We start from the raw sequence: 19,749 nt of genomic DNA, 5'->3' as shown, positions 1-19,749 counted from the left end.
ATGATTCAGGCCTGGACATGGCACTGGAACAGCTTTGGTTGCTCTAGTGGAACCTGAATAGGATAGTGCAATATTTGTATTCTACCATGGACATTTTAAGTTGTTAATGATGCTTATTGCTCTTACACTGCACACTGCTGGGAATCGGTTGAGTATGCAGCAGTTTAGAAATGGGATGGATGGATGGATGGATGGATGGATGAGCAAGCAAGCAAGCAGCAATCTCATTATTCCAAGTTTGGGCCAAGCTGCTGACCATGCTTAGCTCCAGATTTCAGCTATTCAGATGGTTTAAGGGCTTCCCTCCTTCCTCTCCCTGCAATGCTGATTTCTTAGGTCACATTAGTTCTGCAAAAAGAATCATAGTAATAGGTGGAGACCAACATAGGAATGCATGAACTGGAAGTCCTGGTTTGCCTGATTTTACTATAGCACAGGGATGCACCTTCTTTTACTTAGGCCCACAACTGGCTTTTGCATAGTATACCAGAGACCACACTGCAAAAACCAGATAGAGCCAGGAAAAAGGAGGCAGGGCCAGGGAATTCAAATTGATTTAAAGTTAAATTTAATTAAAATGTAATTAATTAAATACAAGCTGGTGACAACATATGATGGAAACCTAATGCCCTGGGGACTGAGATTCTGCACCCACTGTTTAGCATGTTGTACAAACCCACTCTGGTAGCTAAACTATGGTTTATGGTTCAGCGTGTATGTAAATTCAGCCAAATTCAATAAGCTGTGATTATAATAACCCTAGCACAAATGTAACTGAATGGGAAATAGAAGTACATCTCTTTGTTACAGTCAAGGAAGTTGGATGTACCCTGCAAAATGTGAATCGCCATTGACTGTTGATCAGTAGCTCCAATTCTGTCATAGCAGCAGGAAACCATTCATGCATTGCAAATAGTTGGCCCAGAGGTGTTTCTCCTTTCATTGCCAAAGATACACCCCAGCCCAATGGGTTGAATATCACAGTGGAGGTGCAGCCGTCCCGGCACACTGACAATACAAAGCTTGTTAGATGCTGAACCCGGAGACATACGCTTCTCTTATCTTCTTGTGAACTCCCTCTGGGAGGTTGAAGGAAGAGTAGTCTCACCAGGGTAAGCTCATTATGCTCATTACCTCTTTTCACAGCAGCTGAGCAGAGGCTATATTGGATGTATTTCTGTCTCCCCCTTTTCCCTTGCTGGCCTTTCTTATGCAAACACCAAGTTTGTTTGTGTTAAGAAAGTATGGGCTACTCTTCTCTAAGAAACAAACTACATGGTGAACGATGCCTATTTCATCACCTCCACCGTAGATTCAAACCACTATTTGCAAGAGATAACTAAGGACTACAGAGTATTAGAATGTAATGTGATGGCAGAATGCAGTCAGTTTTCATCATTGATCCCCTCCTCCTAACAGCATAGCTCAGGGACTCTGCTGTAGGCAAGTCATGCACTTGCTGTACAGTCAAAACATGGTCCTGATGAGAGGAAATGGAAATGGCACTTTGGGGTCATCTGACAGCAGGGTGAACTATAGTTTTAGGGATGCTCAACAGCCAGAACATGCCAGTAGAGATGGGGAAGGGCTGCATGTTGTTGGCAAAAGAAAAGCAAAATTGTGATTGTGTTTAAGGACATTCATATTGAAACTCATTGAGGTGCATTTTCAAACTGCAGAAAGGGGGTGTTGGAAGCCCTTGAAATGGAAATTTCAATAAATTTATCAACCCTCTGTGGCTTCCCTAAGAAGCTGTGTTCAATTCTGAAGAACTTTTACACCTATTTTAGAAGCAAGTCTATTTAACTCAATAGGATTTACTTTGGAATAAATAAAATGGATAGGCTACAGGTTTCTTAAGCTTTGTATAACTGGAAAGCATTAGAATAAATTCAAGAAAAAAAGATTATAAGAACTGATAAAACATTGGAGAATTTTCTCCCTCTACCCCAAAAAGAAAAAAGGAATGACGGTGCAAAGAGGGCAAACGGTAGCTGAAATAATAGTTCCAAAGGTTATTCATCCCTTATTGGATTCATTATTTATTAGGTATCTTTGTTTGTTATATTAAAAAAGCAATAGCAAACTCCAGGAGAAGACCCACGGGAGAATGACAGCTGTAATGTGAGAATGGAAGAAAAAGGGGATGAGAAAATTACACTTAACAACTTTTTCAAGTTCCCACACTATGCTGAATCAAAAACTAACCAAACAGGCTAGGGTTTGCACAATATGCTAAACTCAGAAACAAAACATGCCATGCCATGCTGTGATTAGCATAATCGAGAAAAGAGAAAGGTAGCTAAGAACTGATAAAGGTATAGGAAGGGAGCCCTCTTGCAACCTTAAAGAAATTTATAAACAAATTTAGGTTTCCAGAATCAGTTATGGCAGAGATACTGGTTTGGTAGACAAAGAGAATACTGTGGATTTAGTGCACCTTGACCTCAGTGAAGCATGAAGCAAGACCTCCCATTAGATTGTGGCCAAGAAGGATCAAGTGGACTGGTCAGTTGGATTTGCAACTTGAGCAAATTCATCCCAAATGTACTCATAAATGGTTCTGCACGGAAGCACGGGTGGGGTCCCAAGGGCTCCAGGCTCAGCCCAGGATTACCCAACTTCTTTATGGGTGGCTTACAGGGTGGAACGGAAGGGATCTTTTTCCAATTTGTCAGTAATACAGGGATTGGCTAATCCTTGACAGGACAAAAGAACAATTCAAAATGATCTCAATGTGCTTGAACACCACACCCAATTCAACAGGCTGCTGTTCGCTCATGTCAAATGTAATATCCTGCTTCTTGGGAGGAAAAATCAGGTGCACCGGTACAGGACTGGGAAGCTGTGGCTGGGTGGCAGAGCATATGAGAAGAATCTGGGGGTACTAGTGAACCACTAGCTGAGTAAGAGGAGGGCTGCATTAATAAAAACACGGATCAAACCAGGGAAGGTCACATTCTTCTGTGATTCCACTAAATATTCCATTAGGTAGATTGTACTGTGTCCAGTTCTAGGCCCCACAGGGGCATCAAGGTTCAAAGGACAGCTATTAGGCTAATACCAAAACCCTGTGAAGAACCGAGAAAGGAGCAGCGCTCATTTAGCTTGCAAAAAAGACGACTAGGGGGAAATGTAATAGTGGTCTGCAAATATCTGAAAGATCGTTACATGAAGGAGTCAAAAGGGGTGGAGGTGACACGACCTAATATTAGTGTCTTTCAACTCATTCCGTGAAGAAACAAAGACCAAGCTTAGCATACGTGTTGAACAAATGCAGCTACTGGGTCTTGTCTGATTTGGGTAACTCTTGTATTATTACAGCTATCGCGATTTCGGTCATGAGCGGGTGCAGCCTCCCGACGTAAAGAAAACCCCTAAGCGAAATTAACACTAACCGAGTTTAGCATGCAACAGCGAGACTTGCGAACGTTCACTTGTGTGAACTCAGCTGCTGTTATAATTCCTCGCCGATGTACTTCTCACACGCCCAGATTTCCACGAACTTACTCCAGCCAGTTACGCCCAGCGCCAGGCAGAGAGTACGGCAAGTGTGGTGTAGATAAGGATCAGGAATTCCCGCTACGTCGAGGGGACTCGCCCGCCCCACTTTCTGGGCTTGCCTGAGTCAACGTAAGGGCTTCACGCGCTCCTGGCTGCGAGAGCGCGCGCTTCAGGTTCCGGGGAGTTCGCCCCGCTGCGCCTTGGCTCGAACAGTTACGCCCCGGGGTGGGCTCGCCGGGGCCTGCGCTTTGTTCCTCTATTACCAGGCGGGATGATGGGGGGGTCACCGCCTCTGAAAATGTCAGCTAGAAAGAAAAAAGGTCCTGCTTTTGTCTTAGAGGCAAGGAAAGGCGCAACAAGGGTCCCCGCGACCCCCACCCTGGCTTCATTCCGGAGCCTGGGCAGGTTCAGAGAAAGAGGAGCGCTAGGCTGCCCGAAGCGGTGCGCGTGCGCACTCTGAGACCTCCAACCTCTTCTCCCGTCCCCTCCCTTCCCCACCTTTACTCGATGCCACTACCCGGCGCGAGTGGGTGTTGCGTGCGGCTTAGCGGAGCGACAGCCGCCAGGGGAAGCCGTTCGCCAGCCTCTGGAGCCCGAGGAAAAGGGCGAGAGAAAGGGAAGGGAGGAGACCAGAATCTCCCCCAGCGGCGGTAGAACAGCAGCCGCCGCCTCGTGTCCCCCCGCACTTCAGCCCCCGCGCGCTGCTTCTCCGGCTGCCTGCGTTCCTCAGACTCGGAGGCTGCTCTTTCGTGCCCAGCTGGCGGGCGTAGGTAGGGTGGAAGGAAGGAGCAACACGTTGTTGGCTCCCGAGCGGCGCTGCCCCCAGCCCGCTCGCAACTGGCGCTGGAAGCAACTTTGCAGGCTCCCCCTTTGCGGGGGGAGAGCTGCTCCTTAAAAAACAACCCGCCCCCTTCTTGCCCTTTCGGGGACTGCCGGCGACCCCCAGCCACAAGGACCAGCCTCAAGCACCTGGTCGGTTTCGCAGAGCCGGCCCTTCGGCTCCACCTGCCTCCGGGAAAGTGCCTAAGAGAGCTCCGTGGCGCCTCCGGACGATTTGGCGAGGCGATGGCGCGATTGCCTGCCTTTGCCCGAGGAATCGTCCCTCGCCCGCCGGCGAGCGGCTAGTGGCTAGTGGCAGCCTCGAGAGGACGGCGAAGCGGGGCACCCCAAGGCAACGGGCGCTGGGAAAGGCGGAGCGCTCGCCGTGCTAGGTGGGGGTGTATCTCCAGCGGCACGTTCCTCTCTCAGTAATAGAGCGCGATCCCGAAGTCGCAATTGATGCAACTTTTCCCGATTTCTCCCCAAAGGTTAACTTGGGTGCAGAAGAAAACTCCCGCCCGGCAAGGGAATTTCTTATTTCGTGTTGTTACTGTTTTCCTCGGAGTGGTTTAGTTCCTCATATTTGCTTGCACCTTCTTGAAACGGTAGTGGATCAGTATGCTGAGGGCATGACTCGAACTTGATGCCTATCGAGGAAATAAGCAGTGTTATTTATCGACAAAAGGTACTCTGGATGACTTCTCACCTTTCTTCTGCTTGGGAGTAAGTTGGTGAAATGTGTTTAAGTGGCAGCCGTACTGGCTTGGGCAAAAACTGTTAATACGGGTTGCAGTTGGAGGGCCCCAGGTCCTTCGCTAACCATGCATCTTCTCCAAACAATATATGGCTGGCTTTGGCTTATGGGTGTGCTGTCTGCCTTTGCCCAGGTAACATTCTCCCAAGCAACATTGAACGGTGATGGTGTTGGCAGAAAAGGTCCGGAGTGTGAATTGTGGTGCCAGCCAGCTTCTCCAGTACTCCAAGTGGCCCACAAGCAAGAAGCAGCTTGGGTTGTGGGTCATTTGGGCGGCATTCCTGGGATTTCCTCACAGAAAGAGCGTCTAGTCAGATTCAAGGCTACAGTTGGAGCTCAGGAGGGCTGGTCTCCACTGAAGGATTACAGTCATGCCAGCAAGGACTGGGGTGTCGCTCAGACTGTCAGGCAGGGAGAAGACGTGCATCAGGCTGGTGGTCGTTTGGAAAGAAATGGCAAAAGCCATTTGGAGAAAGATTTTTCTGTTGCCCTGAGGTCCAGAAGTGCTCTTCAGGCTGAAGAACAGGAGAAGAGCAGAGCAAGAATTGGCCAGAGGAAACATACAAGAAGCAGGCGAGGGACTCGTGAGCGCCAGGATTCAGGAGGAGCAGGAAAAGCTAAAACTTTCAAGAACAGACACTACATAAGTGTCTTCAATAACTCAGTGGATAGTCCAACAACTCTCTTTCATGGAGTTGTAGGGAATGCTGTCCCCCAGGCATTACCCTTGAATGGCTCAGCAAGTCACTTGGCCGGAAGAGAACCTGGGGCCCTCAGGAATGGGACATTCCAACCACCTCATGTAAAGAACCCTTTTTACCCACTGACTGAGGAGTCCTATGGTGCCTATGCAGTCATGTGTTTGTCAATAGTAATCTTTGGTATTGGGATAATGGGGAATATGGCAGTGATGTGCATTGTCTGCCATAACTATTATATGAGGAGCATCTCCAACTCTTTGCTAGCCAACTTAGCCTTTTGGGATTTCCTTATCATTTTTTTCTGCCTGCCTCTGGTGATCTTTCAAGAACTCACTAAAAAGTGGCTATTGGAGGATTTCTCTTGCAAAATTGTACCTTACATTGAGGTAAGTATAATAAATGCCACATTCCTTTAGTTTCAAAGAGGATCACGAAATTGGGTTCATGGGCCCAATACTTTCCTAATGAATTGGGATCAAAATCCCATTGCTTTCTCAGGGCTTTCGCATTTACAGATAATTACTTAAGATCTTTTGACTCTGCCAGATCATCAGAAGTTGGGGGTGCTCCCTTTCCTTACATCTGGTGTGTCTGCTTTTTGCATCTTCTCCTTGATATGGCTGGGATTTATTGTGTTAAGTTCAGGACATGAACTATTTCAGCTTATTTATTTGATTGTGGTACAAATTAAGAGCATATACAATTCTTAATCTGCTGACTAGTTCCACTTGAAGTATGCAGTGTGACTATCAGTCGGTTGAAAGATGCCAGATTTACTTTTAGATATTCAGATCTCAGGCATAGGCGTTGTCCATTCTTGTTCTACAAACTCCATTAGTTTATTCCAAGGGCATGCAATCTGTTACTCTCCCTTGCCATTGGCTATGCTGGCTGCAGCTGATGGTGGCTGGAATCTTAAACATCTGGAAGGAACTAGGTTGCCTATCCCTTAAGTATTCAGTTAAAAGGGTTGTGCAACCTTCAATAGGCGGATAACATTTTCAGAACTGAAGAGTTGCATTTGAAATTAAAAATGGTGTTTCTACATTTCCTGCTGCATTTTGATTTACGAATGAGAAATAATTAGGCATAACTGATATAAACCATTTGTCTTTATTTTATGAAATAAGTTGCATTAAAAGCTGTAATATTTGCTTCCAGCTTTTAACTTACTGGGGCTTAGAAACTGTCAACTGGCTTGTATCCAAGTATTCTAGGCTAATTGGTGAAGTTAAATCTTTGTTTGCATCCAAGCTTGTATGCATAATGTATAGTACAGGGTGCTCTGTTTTGTGTTTTATAAATGTCACAGAAAAGGATGGAGGAAAAATTGCATTTTTACATGTCTTATCAGATTTACTACAGAAGAAAATACCTCATTTCTTTCTATAGCTGAAAGATGATAGAGTGAAAGATGTGGTGTTATAGCCTGAAAGCCACAAACATGAGCAATATTAACAATAGTGTTAATATTAATATTAACTTAGTTTTGAGTCCCTTGCTTTGTTTTTTTACTCCTTGAAATATTCCAGGTTCTGATTAAATCCTTGCCTTTTGGCAAGGAAACAGATATTTTGCTACCCAAACATTCAGCCAGCTTGGACAGAATCCTTTCCACTCTTCAGATTGTTTTTTTTTTTATTATTTCCTGGGGGGCAGGGGGATTAAACCGGGTTGATAGTGTGGAGTAACTCTGTGTGTGACAGTATGCTTGATATTCATTTAATTAACAGCAGAGGGATGATTGAAGGAAAAGGGATGCTCATAGTCAGTAGGAAAGGACAATCTGTCAGGCAAGAAAATTATTTCTTGAATTGTATTTAAATTACATTCATGCCAGGGAATGGAGAAGAAGGTTCTCTTACAGTGGAAAGTGCAATGGCATGGAAATACATTGCCCAAATAAATCACTTTGATTTGTAAGTTTAAAAGCGTGCCTGTAAGGTATGACCCTTAACTATAGAACTTCCCATAAAACACATGACAGACCTAGAGCCAATTATAAATTTTAGATGTCAGTGTAACAACCTGTCAGTTTGTATTGGAGGTTTACTATGTTAACAGACAATAATGGGGTTAAAGCAGGGATGGGGAACTTGTCACTCTCAATGAACTACAGCTCCCAGAATCCCTCACCACAGAGCTTGCAGCGTCACCTTAGATCAGGGTTTCTCAACCATGTTCTGTGGAACCCTAGGGTTCCGTGAGAGGTCACTAGGGGTTCCCTGGGGAATCACGATTTATTTTAAAAAAATTGTTTCAAATTCAGGCAACTTTAAAGAGGTAAGTTTATTTTTAGTTTAAGAAGACTGTTAATGGATCTATACAGGCCTACCCATGAAACGAATATAATAATTTTGTCACTTCTGGCCTATATTTGAGCCTGAATGTGCAGGGGTTCCCCCAGGGCCTGAAAAATATTTCAAGGGTTCCTCCAGGGTCAAAAGGTTGAGAAAGGCTGCCTTACATTAACATGTAAACTTAGAATTCTTTTCTGTGACTTAGAGGTTGGATCAAGAACTTTTAAAGTACAGGTGTGATACTGAGAATGTATTAAAACAAGTATTGCTGGATGTCTTCAATTGCAGCATCATGTTCAGTAGTGTTCAGTAAATTAGAAGATGTATTTTCTGCCGCCTCGCTTGGGGTGGAGAGGGGAATAGATCTACATGGGGATGGTTGCTATAGACCACTCCTCCCACCCTTGGACTGTTTTAGATTCTTCACCACCTGGATTCTTTATGTTTACCTTTATTTATATGATTTATTATTGTATTTTATTCTGTGTATTTTATGGTTATTGTTTCTAATCAATTGTTGTAAACCGCCCAGAGTCCCCCGACGGGAGGAGATGGGTGGGGACAAATTGGATAAATAAATAAATAAATTTTGTTCCAAGCTTGGAAAACTCCAAACTATTTTGTGGTTGGAACAATTCAAAGAAGGAACGATTTGTGTGTTTCTGCTCAAAACTATGCCTCTCAAAACAGCCACCTTTTGTTTCGCACTTGGAACAAACCTCTCATAACATGCCTTTTGTTTCACATTCAGAACACTGACAATGGCCATTTTGAGCTCAGAACATTTCATCATCAAAACATTCTGTAGAGCCCTAGAACACTATATGAAAGCAGTGATTCTTCCTTATTTTTAAACCAAGCGTACCGCTCAGAGGTGTGTTATCTCTGAACTTTTGAAGGTAAATAAGCCTTAGTTGATGTATCTGTCATATGTTCACCTAATCCCTTGTAAAGCAGGATAATAGTGCTCTTCTAGAGGTTGTGGAACTACAAGCATTAGAAGCCTTAACCTGCATCAGCAATGGTGAAAGCTGCTGAGAATTGTAGCTCAGTAATCTCTGGAGGGCCCCATAGTTCCTCAGGAAAAAGTCTTCTTCAAGTCAAGTCCTGGTGAGTTTATGGACCTGTTGGTGGAGTTTTCTTGACAGCTGTTCAGAATGGTTTGCCATTGATTACTTCTTTGAACTAAGAGTGAATATGGTAATGCTGTTAGTCTTCTGTTTTTCCAAACCAGCGGAGATTTTTTTTTTCCATGTTGGAGGGGAAAAAAGGCAATTTTTGCCATCTTCCGATATTACTTACTATGTTCTCATGATACTGAGAAATCTATTAAATCTGATATTGCCAAACAGTCAACTTAAAGAACTACCTTATAGCCTAAATATAAGTTCTTTGAAAATAGGCGCTTATTAAGTAAGCATTCCCATACAAAAAGCTGATGGCAAGTCTGTTGTAAAGGCATCATTCAAGTGGTCCTGTTGATTGATTGATTGATTGATTTGTCATATTTATATGGCCACCCATCTCAGAAAATGTGACTCTGGGCGGTATATAATAAAAACTATAAAATAGCAATATTAAAAAAAATGCAATTAAAAACAATATTATGATTAAAAGGCAAGGAGATAGCATTAGATATTACAAACTGTGGAGCCATCTCAACTCTCCATTCCCTTGCTATAATGCTAGCAGTGTATGTGTTATTTTACAATATGTACTTTGCTCCAGGAAGTTTAAAACTAACTTAGAAGTAAGCCCAATGGTACTTATTTCCAGGTATAGCATAGCAGTCTGACTTCAGCAGCATACAGAATGGAATAAAACTCTTAATTTTCTTCTAGAGGTGGTTTCTTTTCTTTTTTATTTATTATGTCTAGTTGTACAGTCAAAGGAAAAACAAGAGAAAAATAAAAATAACAAAAAGTAGATATAAGATGTGAGATTATCTAAAATTTCAAAATAACATTTATCTAAATGTGTACACTGAAATAATTTACATCAATTTAAATTTTTAAGGCAATATTAAAATAAGGCTAGGTTAAAATCAAGTCATAAAGTTATTAACAAGTATAACCAGTGTTACTCAAATTATGTTATAAACTGAAATAAAAAATTGCTAATTTAAAAATTGCTGCTTAATCTAAGAAATTTGGTGAATTTAACATCATAACAATGTTTATTAGGTAAGACAAGGGATAAATCTATGCGACAAAACTCAAAAGGAAGGTGTAGTTCTTTTCTGGAGCAAATTTTATAAAAACATTAATGAGTTGAAGAAGGCCTTAATGGCAGCCCCGCTTTGTAGAGTACTTGTCCCTTATGAGAACTAAATCTGTCCATCTGATCCAGTCATCAAGAGAAGACCTGTGCCAGTCCCCCTTTCTCATGAGATTCACGGGGCATGGGCCTGCAAGTACAGATGGCATTTTATAAGCAAGCTAAAGCAATCTTATTCCAGCATGCATTCGGCCCTTAATTCAATTTGTTTAGTTTTATGGGTGCTCATTTTACTATTGCATGATGGATTTTTTAAAAATATTGTTTGCCTTGTACTCCACCCAAAGAAAAGGACTGAGGTAGAAATATTGTTAAATAAATGATGTCTAACTTAGTGTATTCTAATTATCTTTTATAGATGACAATTATAAGTTCACAGGTTTACTCTGTTGTGTTTATTATATTTATTATTCTGTTATAATCTAATTTAGAGGGAATTCTGAAGCATGTAGCATTGCCAGCCCATATCTAGATGTCAAAAGATTATGGAACTGAACATAATGCCTGCCTTTTTTGAACATCTGCATTTTTTGCAAAGCATTGTAACTCATCAGATGACAGCAACAAGTATCTCACTGAGATGGGTGGCTATAGAAATCAAATAAATAAATAAATAAAATCTGATCCTAGTATTAGTTGCTTAGTAGATGTATTCTCCATCTTCAGGAAGTATCATTTCTCACACTCACAGTAATATATGGAAGTTTTTATCAAGTGGATAGGATTGTAACATGAATGCTTTCTGTGAGCATCATCAGTGGTCCTTATGCAAGAAGAATGCTGATATAGAAAGTTCTCAGGTGACCTTTTTCTTGTCCACCTGATCAAAGCATTCATGCATTAATTATTTTATTTCTGTTTGTTTTATTTGTTCAATTTATACCTTGCCTTTCCTCCATGAGGTAAAAGTAGCTTACCAGGGAACCGCCCTTCATTTTAATACCCACAACAACATCTGTGTGAGGTAGGTTTCAGTGAGAGAGAATGAGCTTTCAAAGCTAAGTACTCCTCCAGTCCTAATCTGGTACCTTATGCCCATGGTGCTGCTCAATGGAATTGTAATAGGATGAGAAACATATTCAAGTGTACATATCTACTGAGCTAGATCTTAATACATGAGGAGGAAACTAAAACAACACTGCACATGACGTTGAAACCATGGTCTTGTAAATCAAAGCAAAGAACCCTGAAGGTCCAGGCTCAGTTTAGCCTTTTATAAAGAGGAAAATATGGCTTTCATCTTAATTGCATGCTATTAACTTATAAAGATTTATTATGGCCCGTGGCTTGTGGCTTATGCTCAGTATGAATCTTTTCACACCATCTTGGCTAATCTGTTAGGAATATTTGTATTAAAATCTAAGTTTCTCTATTGAAGAAGGAAAGCATTTTGTTGAGTCTCTTTAAAGACTTAAAACCCAGTTTTGTGTTAATTTGCACATAGCTACCATAAAACATAAAGGAATTATGTAACAGCAATTTAATTTCTAGTCATACCTTCCAGATGCATTGCAGAATTTTAATTTGCTGTTAAAACAATTATATTCATTTGCTGCATCTTCATTTCTAATTTGGAACCTCTTCTTTTCTACTGTGTTTGCGAATTGGCTTTTAATCAGCAATTTAAAGCTATATAGTAAAATGGCCATCCTGATTGAAATATTATTTATATTACTATGTAGTAATTCAGAAAGCATATATTGTAAATTAGAAGTTGGAAGAAATTGCATTTTCTTTCGTTTATTCTGAAATACATTTTCTTTGTATTAGTGCTCTTGATTTTAATAGAACTGCTCCCATGGATTAAATAGAGATAATATTTGTGATGTTTAAGGCGATGTGCTTTACTGCATGCATTTTATAGAATAAACCCATTGAAATCTCCACAGTAAATACGTTATGGATTGTAACCTCAAACAAGTAAAGTCTGATGTGACAAGTTCTTACTTAGCTGGTACTATAGCCATACAGCAGCATGTGTGTTAAACTAACAGTAGTGTTAAAGTGACAAGTTAGTTATTTGGTTAGTTATTTAATGGCATATTAGTACAGTTATTGGCTCACATCTATGGTATATAATATCTTACTGACAATAAATACATGGCAATTCTTGTTTACAGATAGACTGCTTCATCATCAGGGTCAGCTTATAAACCTGCAGGTTAATCAGCCTATTACACTACAAGCGTGTATTTAGCTTAGAACTTCACTAATCCAATTTAACATTGTTTAATATTCTTAAGGCAGTGATTTGCATTTTTCTTATCTATTTATACAACTGATTTGAAGTAAATGATGCCACAAATCAGTAACAGATTTAAAAGAAACAATGTTAAAATCTCATAAAATTCTTTGTGACGTAACTTAACAATGTGCTCTGAGTATGTTTTTTTTAAACCACATTTTTCTTGTGTGTAAATGTACATCACACTTTTCGCTCTGCAGTGTTAAACAGCAGTGTGGTAATGATACTCCTTTTGACCCCCTGCCCCCATACAGACTACAATGTCAGTCAGCAAGGCTATACTTCAGATCCCATTCTGTGGACTTTGCAATAGTTTTCAGTTCAAAACAGTATATAAATATGCATTGACTAACAAAAGCCAACTATCAAGAGCCATTTGGATATAGAAATAAAGTAAACATGTTTGCATTAAAAAAATGCCTAATGTTGCAAGTGCTTGGGATGCATTTATGATCAAGCACATATAAACCGAAAAGGAAATAGATTCCAATTGAGCTGTACATTCTTATACTGACATTGTTATCAATTGTAACTGTAGCAACCTATTCATATTAAAAGTGTTATTTTAGCCTGAAAGCCGTTCCTCACAGAGAAAGTGTGATGCCACTGCATATAACCATAGGCGATTAATAGCAATGAGAGGACTGGTGGCGAATAGCTTTCCTCCGACCCTGCTCCCTTCCTTTATAATGCTAGAACTAAAGGTTGTCTAGACCCGTGTTTCTCAACCTCAGCAACTTTGGGATGTGTGGACTTCAACTCCCAGACTTCCCCCAGCCAGCAACACTGGTCTAGAGAAAGGGATTTTAGATGAACAAGGGCTACCGTATCTGGACTGTAAAGGTCTGATTGACCAATCAGTGGCAACAAAGAGAGTTTTCTGTATCCCTTTGCTGCCGACTTGTGCTCAGCAAGATTTTTGTAGCCCTGAGTGATCCGATCAAATTTTTGCAGAGAATGTTCTTTCCTCGACACACTTCAATTTCATCCATTATGAGCACGGGCATTTCAATAATAAAAAAAATAACTGAGGCATGATTGTTCTTGCCTATATTATTGTGAGCTGCCCAGAGTTGATGATTTGGGCAGTATATACGTGCTGTGGAACAAACACCGTACCAATATAAGCAATGAAATTTCCTTGTTTAGATTCACCTTTTTTTTTTCCTCACAGTAATTAAACTTTCTTTCCCAGTGGAACAAATCTACAAAAGAATTGAGTATGTCTTGGAAATGTCAAAGTGAACTTGAAAGCAGGTTGAGCTTCCAGTGCAGGTCTGCACATCAGAAAGCCATGAAATTAAAGCATTGACAATTGCCCTACCAATAAAACTTGCTCATTCTACATCCCTCTTTTTTTCTTTTCCTTTAAAAGCTTTGGGACCCACATATGCTTCTCAACAGGCATACAGACGTTTTGCCAATCAGACTTTGGTCAAATGGTCAGCCTTGTTTCTGGTCATCCTGGAATTATTTTTATTTATTTATCCAATTTGTCCCCGCCCGTCTCCTCCCATTGGGATTAGAATTAGAATTAGAATTAGAAATGCTTGTCTTGTTGGTCACTTCCCAGTTGCCTCTACATGCAAGTGAGAAAAGGTAACATTGGAGTTGGCAAAAATGGTCCACAAACATTTGTATCTGCCCTAAATCCTGACTGTGAGGTTTCAAAACAGAAAGGAATTTGTCTTTGACTTGGCAGAAAACAGAGTTCAGCAGTGTTTTGAGGATAACAAAAGCTACATTTGTTATCTTGCTGCTATAAAAATTAGTTCTGGCCATTCTTCCTTGGGTACAACTCCCTTCTGAGTTTACACAATAAATGGTGACAGACATTATTGTTAAATATGAAAAGGCAACAGTGCTGACAATTTTGATTCATCCCCAATCTGATGCCCTCCATATGTCTTGCGACTGTAAGTTTTAGAATTCCTAGAAAGTATGGATTGTAGGAGGAGAGATGTGTTAGGCTGTGGTAGCCAAAAATCAAAAGGAGTCTGGTAGCATCTTTCCAGACTAATAAATTTAATTAAAAGGCATGAGCTTTCGTGAATTGTAGCTGTAGCTCACAAAAGCTATTCATTTTTCATTAAATGTGTAAGTCCGAAAAGGTGCCACCGAACTCCTTCTGATATTTAGAAAGGACGGAGGGTGCCAAATTGAAAAAGACTGTTGTACTTCAGTAGCTTATGATTCAAATAATATTAACAGCACATTTGAAACAGTTTTGTAGATCCAGATATGTATGTGTATTTCATATTCCAACAGGATCCTTCAGTCAGAAGGAATACGTTTACCTGCATTATTGTATCAGAGAAGCAGGCAAGGTTGACTGGCTTTGTCTTGACATTGATTCTAGTATTGGGACAGGTCACAGGGAGATAACCTTGGAAACAGGTTGTCCTGTTCATATGGATTATTTTCATATTGTAGATCTTAACATAGACAAGCTGTGTTTAGAGGTGATTTGCTTGAGTCTTATCATCTGTTTGCTTGAGTCTTATCTTACCTGGCTGGTTAAATCGGCTAGGTTGGTGCTGTGCCCATAATTGCAGATGGTAGTTGTTGCTTCCTTGAGTGAAGGATGTGTTCCCACTTCTTTGAGGAGGCAGCCATGTGGTTTTTACTGAAAACACCATCCCTAGCCTTGGAAGGTCTTTATAATTATAAGCCAGTCTCCAGTCTTTGATTCCTAGAGAAGGTGATAGCCTTAATGTGCCAGATACGTCTAGATAAAATATCTGACCTATTTCAACTTGAGTTTCATCTGGGACATCTGAGAATGCTTTGTTCACCTTGATGGATGACTACACAAGAAACTAAATGCAGGGAATATGACACTGCTTGTGTCATCTCCTCTCTGGCTTTCAGTAGCATTAGCCATGGTATTCTTCTGGGCCCTATGGTAGGGTTGGATCCTGTGGGCACTGTTTCAGATTCCTTCCTGTAGGGATGCACCTAGAAGATGGTACTACCAAACTCCTGTTTGACACATGTCATTGACCTGTGGGGTTCTTTATGTGCCCTACATCTGTATGGAATTGCTGCGGATAATCTTCTGGACCTTTCAGATTGAGTGCTATTATTATGCTGATGAAATCCAGTTCTTTTGTTCCCTGTTGAAAGTTGCACTTAGGATGGCTGTAGCAGAGAGGATATTCAGGCAACTACAGTTAATATGCCCACTACAGTAATTCTTGAACCATTCAGACTGTTAGCCACTGTTTGATTTCAACCTGTTATGACAAGTGCAATGTGCTTTACTAGGAGTTGCCTTTGTAAGTGTCTATGGTGCTGACTGGCACAAGGAATCATGCAATTAGATGAACTGAAAGATCTGCTCAAAATGCAAGCTGCCTCCTGGGAACAATTTAAGGAGCTGTTGTTGACCTTTCAAGACCTAAGCAGCTTAGGGCCAGACTATCTGAAGGACCACCTCTCTTACTATAAACCTGCCAGGTTACTTAGTTCAGCGGGATAGACCCTTTTAGAGGTCCTCCTGCTGCCATAATCTGATACAAGAAAGAGTCTTCTCCTGTGTGGCCCCTAGGCTGTGGAATGCGTTCTCCAAGGAGATGGCTTTGATCCCCATTCTCCAAATATTTAGGAAAATGGAAGAAACCCATCTCTTTCATCAAGCTTTTAATAGTTAGTTGAATTCATCTTGATTTTAATAATACTGATATTTATTTCATCTTGATTTTTAATCTTACATCTTACAATTTCTATTTTTAATGGCCATAAGCCAACTTGAGTGTTGCATAAACAGAAAAGTTGGATATACACCTATATAAATAAACAAGTGATGATGAAGGAACAATATTAATAAATATTTAAAAGAGTTTCTGAATCAAGAAATTATTAAAATCAAATCTTAATCTGGGCAGTAATAATTAGCACAGAATAGCTTCACAGTGTGGTATCACTTTACTAGCATTATGGTTATGAGCAGTAGGCTAGAATTTTAATCCACTTCAACCTGCTGTGTTATTACTAAATAGGCCTCCTAAGATTGACAAGAAGATGTTTCAGAGAATCACTCAGTCAAACCAGGCTTACCAGTTTTTCTGTAAAGTTCAGATACTGATTTTTAGCAATCAAATATGATCATTTAAGGCCAAAGGTCACTATGTATATAACTGCATATAATTTCACCCCATGTCTTTGCGGAACATTTTATGTGAGACATTTACAACTATTTCAGAACTGTGATGGGAAACAAGTTGAATTTGAAATATGCAAAAATTACAGTCAATTGCTTAATATTTCTGGGTTTCACAAATGCACACACAGTATAATAAGCAAATACTGAGTTTATAGATCATAAAGTCAAGTCACGAAGAAACATGAACATTAGAAATGTTTTTCCCTATTCTAGTTCTTACTCCTTTCTTTCAGAGCTCCAGAGTACCATGATGGAGACAGGTTTAAAAGCAAGCTTTGGGAAGAACAACCAGCCTCAGTGAAAATCAGCATAAATGTTGAGGTTGAAAGAAATGGACATCATTGGGTCTAATGCTTTATGATGCGGCATATGCTCTAACCATAGAGGGTTCAGGGTTCAGTCGCTGGTATTTCCAAGCAACGCTGGGAAAAATCTGGATTGTAAACACTGGAGATCTGCTAATTACTGCAGACTCAGTGGCAGCCTGAGTCCCCAAAGCCTTATTTTGCATCCTTCACAACCTTCTGACCATGAAGCTGACAGCAATTTCCTGCCCTTTCTTGGTGGAAGAGATGAAAATTACAGCATTTGCCCTAAAAGAGGCACGTAACCGCAAACACAAAACCAAGAAAAATATTTTTTCTCCCCAAACCCACCCAGCTGCATATGCGATTGGTTCTACTCACTTTACAGTCCCCAATTCCTACTCTCACCCCCCTTGTTCTGTTCAGACCCTGCATTCCAAAAGGTCATCCACTTTGGGAACAGATGACATTCTGCCGAATGGACTAATGATCTGACTGGGGAAAAGGTAGCATTTTATTCCTTAAATAGCTCATGGCTGGAATTTGCTTTCACCTGATGGTAGATGTTTGTTTTAGGACATCTTTTAACAGAGACAGGATAATATACCATAGCAGCATAGCATGATTTTTTTTTTAAAAAAAATGCAATTACACTGACTTTCTGCTGCTGGCAGACGAGAATCAGCTTTAAATTCAATTCAGGTAATGCCTTTTCATTGGTCCAAGATACTTCCCATACAATCTGTGACAAGTGGCTGGCTCCCTATTCAATTTTAGATGCTAGTTACATACCCCAATTATCATGGTGTCAGGTTTAAAACAAATCTTAACAGAATACTATTAAGCTTTTATTCCATCTGAATTTTTTTTATTCCTCCGTTGAATTTCTAATATATTTAAGAAGTTTCCATTTGTATTTTAATTATTTTGGTATTGAGAGGAAGGGGAAATGTGCATGCCATTTCAAGGAAGTGCTCCACTAATAAATAGACGTTCCAGTAATGAAAAATAACAGGTTCATAGGTTAGGCTGGGAATTTTCTGAAAATCTGGATACTTTGTGTTCTGTATCAAATTGTGCATTTCCCACCACCTTCATATCTAAATTCTGATTTATTCTTTCCTCCTTATCCAGGTAGCATCTCTTGGAGTAACAACCTTCACATTGTGTGCCCTCTGCATAGACCGATTCCGTGCTGCCACTAACGTGCAAATGTATTATGAGATGATTGAAAACTGTACATCTACAACAGCCAAACTGGCAGTGATATGGATTGGGGCTTTACTGCTGGCTCTTCCTGAAGTGGTGCTGCGCCAATTGACTAAAGAAAACTCAGAAATCAGTGGGAACCCCCCTGTGGAACGATGTGTGGTCAAGATCTCTCCCCACTTGCCTGACACAATATATGTGTTAGCACTGACATATGATGGTGCAAGGCTCTGGTGGTACTTTGGCTGTTACTTTTGCTTGCCGACCCTTTTTACCATCACTTGCTCATTGGTGACTGCCCGGAAAATCCGAAAGGTGGAAAAAGCTTGCACCCGGGGGAACAAGCGGCAGATTCAGCTGGAAAGCCAAATGAACTGCACAGTGGTGGCACTGACCATTTTGTATGGTTTTTGCACCATTCCAGAAAACATTTGCAATATTGTCACTGCCTACATGTCCACAGGGGTTTCTCAGCAGACTATGGACCTTCTCCATCTGATTAGTCAGTTTCTTTTGTTCTTTAAATCATGCGTAACTCCGGTCCTCCTCTTCTGTCTTTGTAAACCTTTCAGCCGAGCTGTCCTGGAGTGCTGCTGCTGCTGTTGTGATGAGTGCATTCAGAAGTCTTCTACAGTAACGAGTGACGATAATGACAATGAATATACTACAGAGCTTGAACTGTCCCCGTTTAGTACTATACGTCGTGAAATGTCCACATTTGCCTCTGTGGGAACTCATTGTTGATTTGTCCTTTGATCAGAACTCTTGCCCAACTTACAATAAAATTTGTTCGAGTTTTAGGCTAACGTCAGTTGGGTCCTAATTTTTTTTCCCCCATGTTGCAAAAGGAAAAGTAAATTCTGTAAAATCTACAATACGCTGGTTTGTATATAACATGTTTGCTTTGAGAAATAATTTTAGTTACTAAAAAGGACAGACTTAACAGGGAATTTTAGAATCATTACCTTGATGGTGCTAGCGCTTCTGTATTAAGGGAAGGCTGAAGTAATTTTTGCTGCTCTCTCCTTTTATTTCAGCTAATACAGATTTGGGTTTGGGAAGTGATTACTGCAACTACCTTGATAATGTCCACTTTATAACAAGCATTTCTAAGCTGAAATCCTAAATACACATACTGTACTTGAGAGTAAGTCTTAAATTCAGACTTCTGCATAAATATGCAAAGGATTCCACTCTTCGTTGGAACTTTTTAAAAGATGGAAAAAAATATTAGTCAACTTATTTTAAGGAGTGTGAAGTACATGCCTACGTATTTTACTAAATTAATGGGGTTTTAAATTGCTTAACCAAGCTCACTGTATTCCTTACCCCCCCCCCAATGTTTTATGAAACTTTGTGATTTGAAGTGTTTGAGAATAGTTTTAAATTTGTTTGATGTAAATAATTAGGAGATTGTTTGACATGGAAAGAATAGTATTTTTATTATTTTCCCTGTATTGTTAACCAGCA

General features: G+C 40.5%; 2 protein-coding genes across 2 annotated transcripts in view; both read left to right on the top strand.

Moving 5' to 3' along the window:
- The window catches only part of POT1 (protection of telomeres 1), a 107,785-nt gene extending 89,484 nt beyond the window's left edge, over positions 1-18,301 (top strand). Inside the window, exon 20 of the mRNA XM_063309574.1 lies at positions 18,205-18,301. The gene's annotated coding sequence lies outside the window, so the exon portion shown is untranslated. The remainder of the gene's footprint in view (positions 1-18,204) is intronic.
- On the top strand, positions 5,145-19,023 carry GPR37 (G protein-coupled receptor 37). Its single transcript, XM_063309350.1, has 2 exons — positions 5,145-6,164; positions 18,205-19,023. Exons 1-2 carry the CDS (start codon positions 5,145-5,147, stop codon positions 19,021-19,023), a joined length of 1,839 nt encoding a protein of 612 aa, XP_063165420.1.
- Positions 19,024-19,749: the final 726 nt, after the last annotated feature.

Source organism: Candoia aspera, chromosome 7 (genome assembly GCF_035149785.1).
Source record: "Candoia aspera isolate rCanAsp1 chromosome 7, rCanAsp1.hap2, whole genome shotgun sequence".
NCBI classification, from domain to species: Eukaryota; Metazoa; Chordata; class Lepidosauria; order Squamata; family Boidae; genus Candoia; species Candoia aspera.
Note: the sequence above shows the minus strand (reverse complement) of the source record. Positions and strands in the feature narration are given on the sequence as shown.

Bases quoted from the DNA above. Each gene is read 5' to 3' on its own strand.
- GPR37 (XM_063309350.1), top strand. From the start codon at position 5,145: ATGCATCTTCTCCAAACAATATATGGCTGGCTTTGGCTTATGGGTGTG. The intron at 6,165-18,204 runs GTAAGTATAATA...CTCCTTATCCAG, and splicing joins AAATTGTACCTTACATTGAG to GTAGCATCTCTTGGAGTAAC.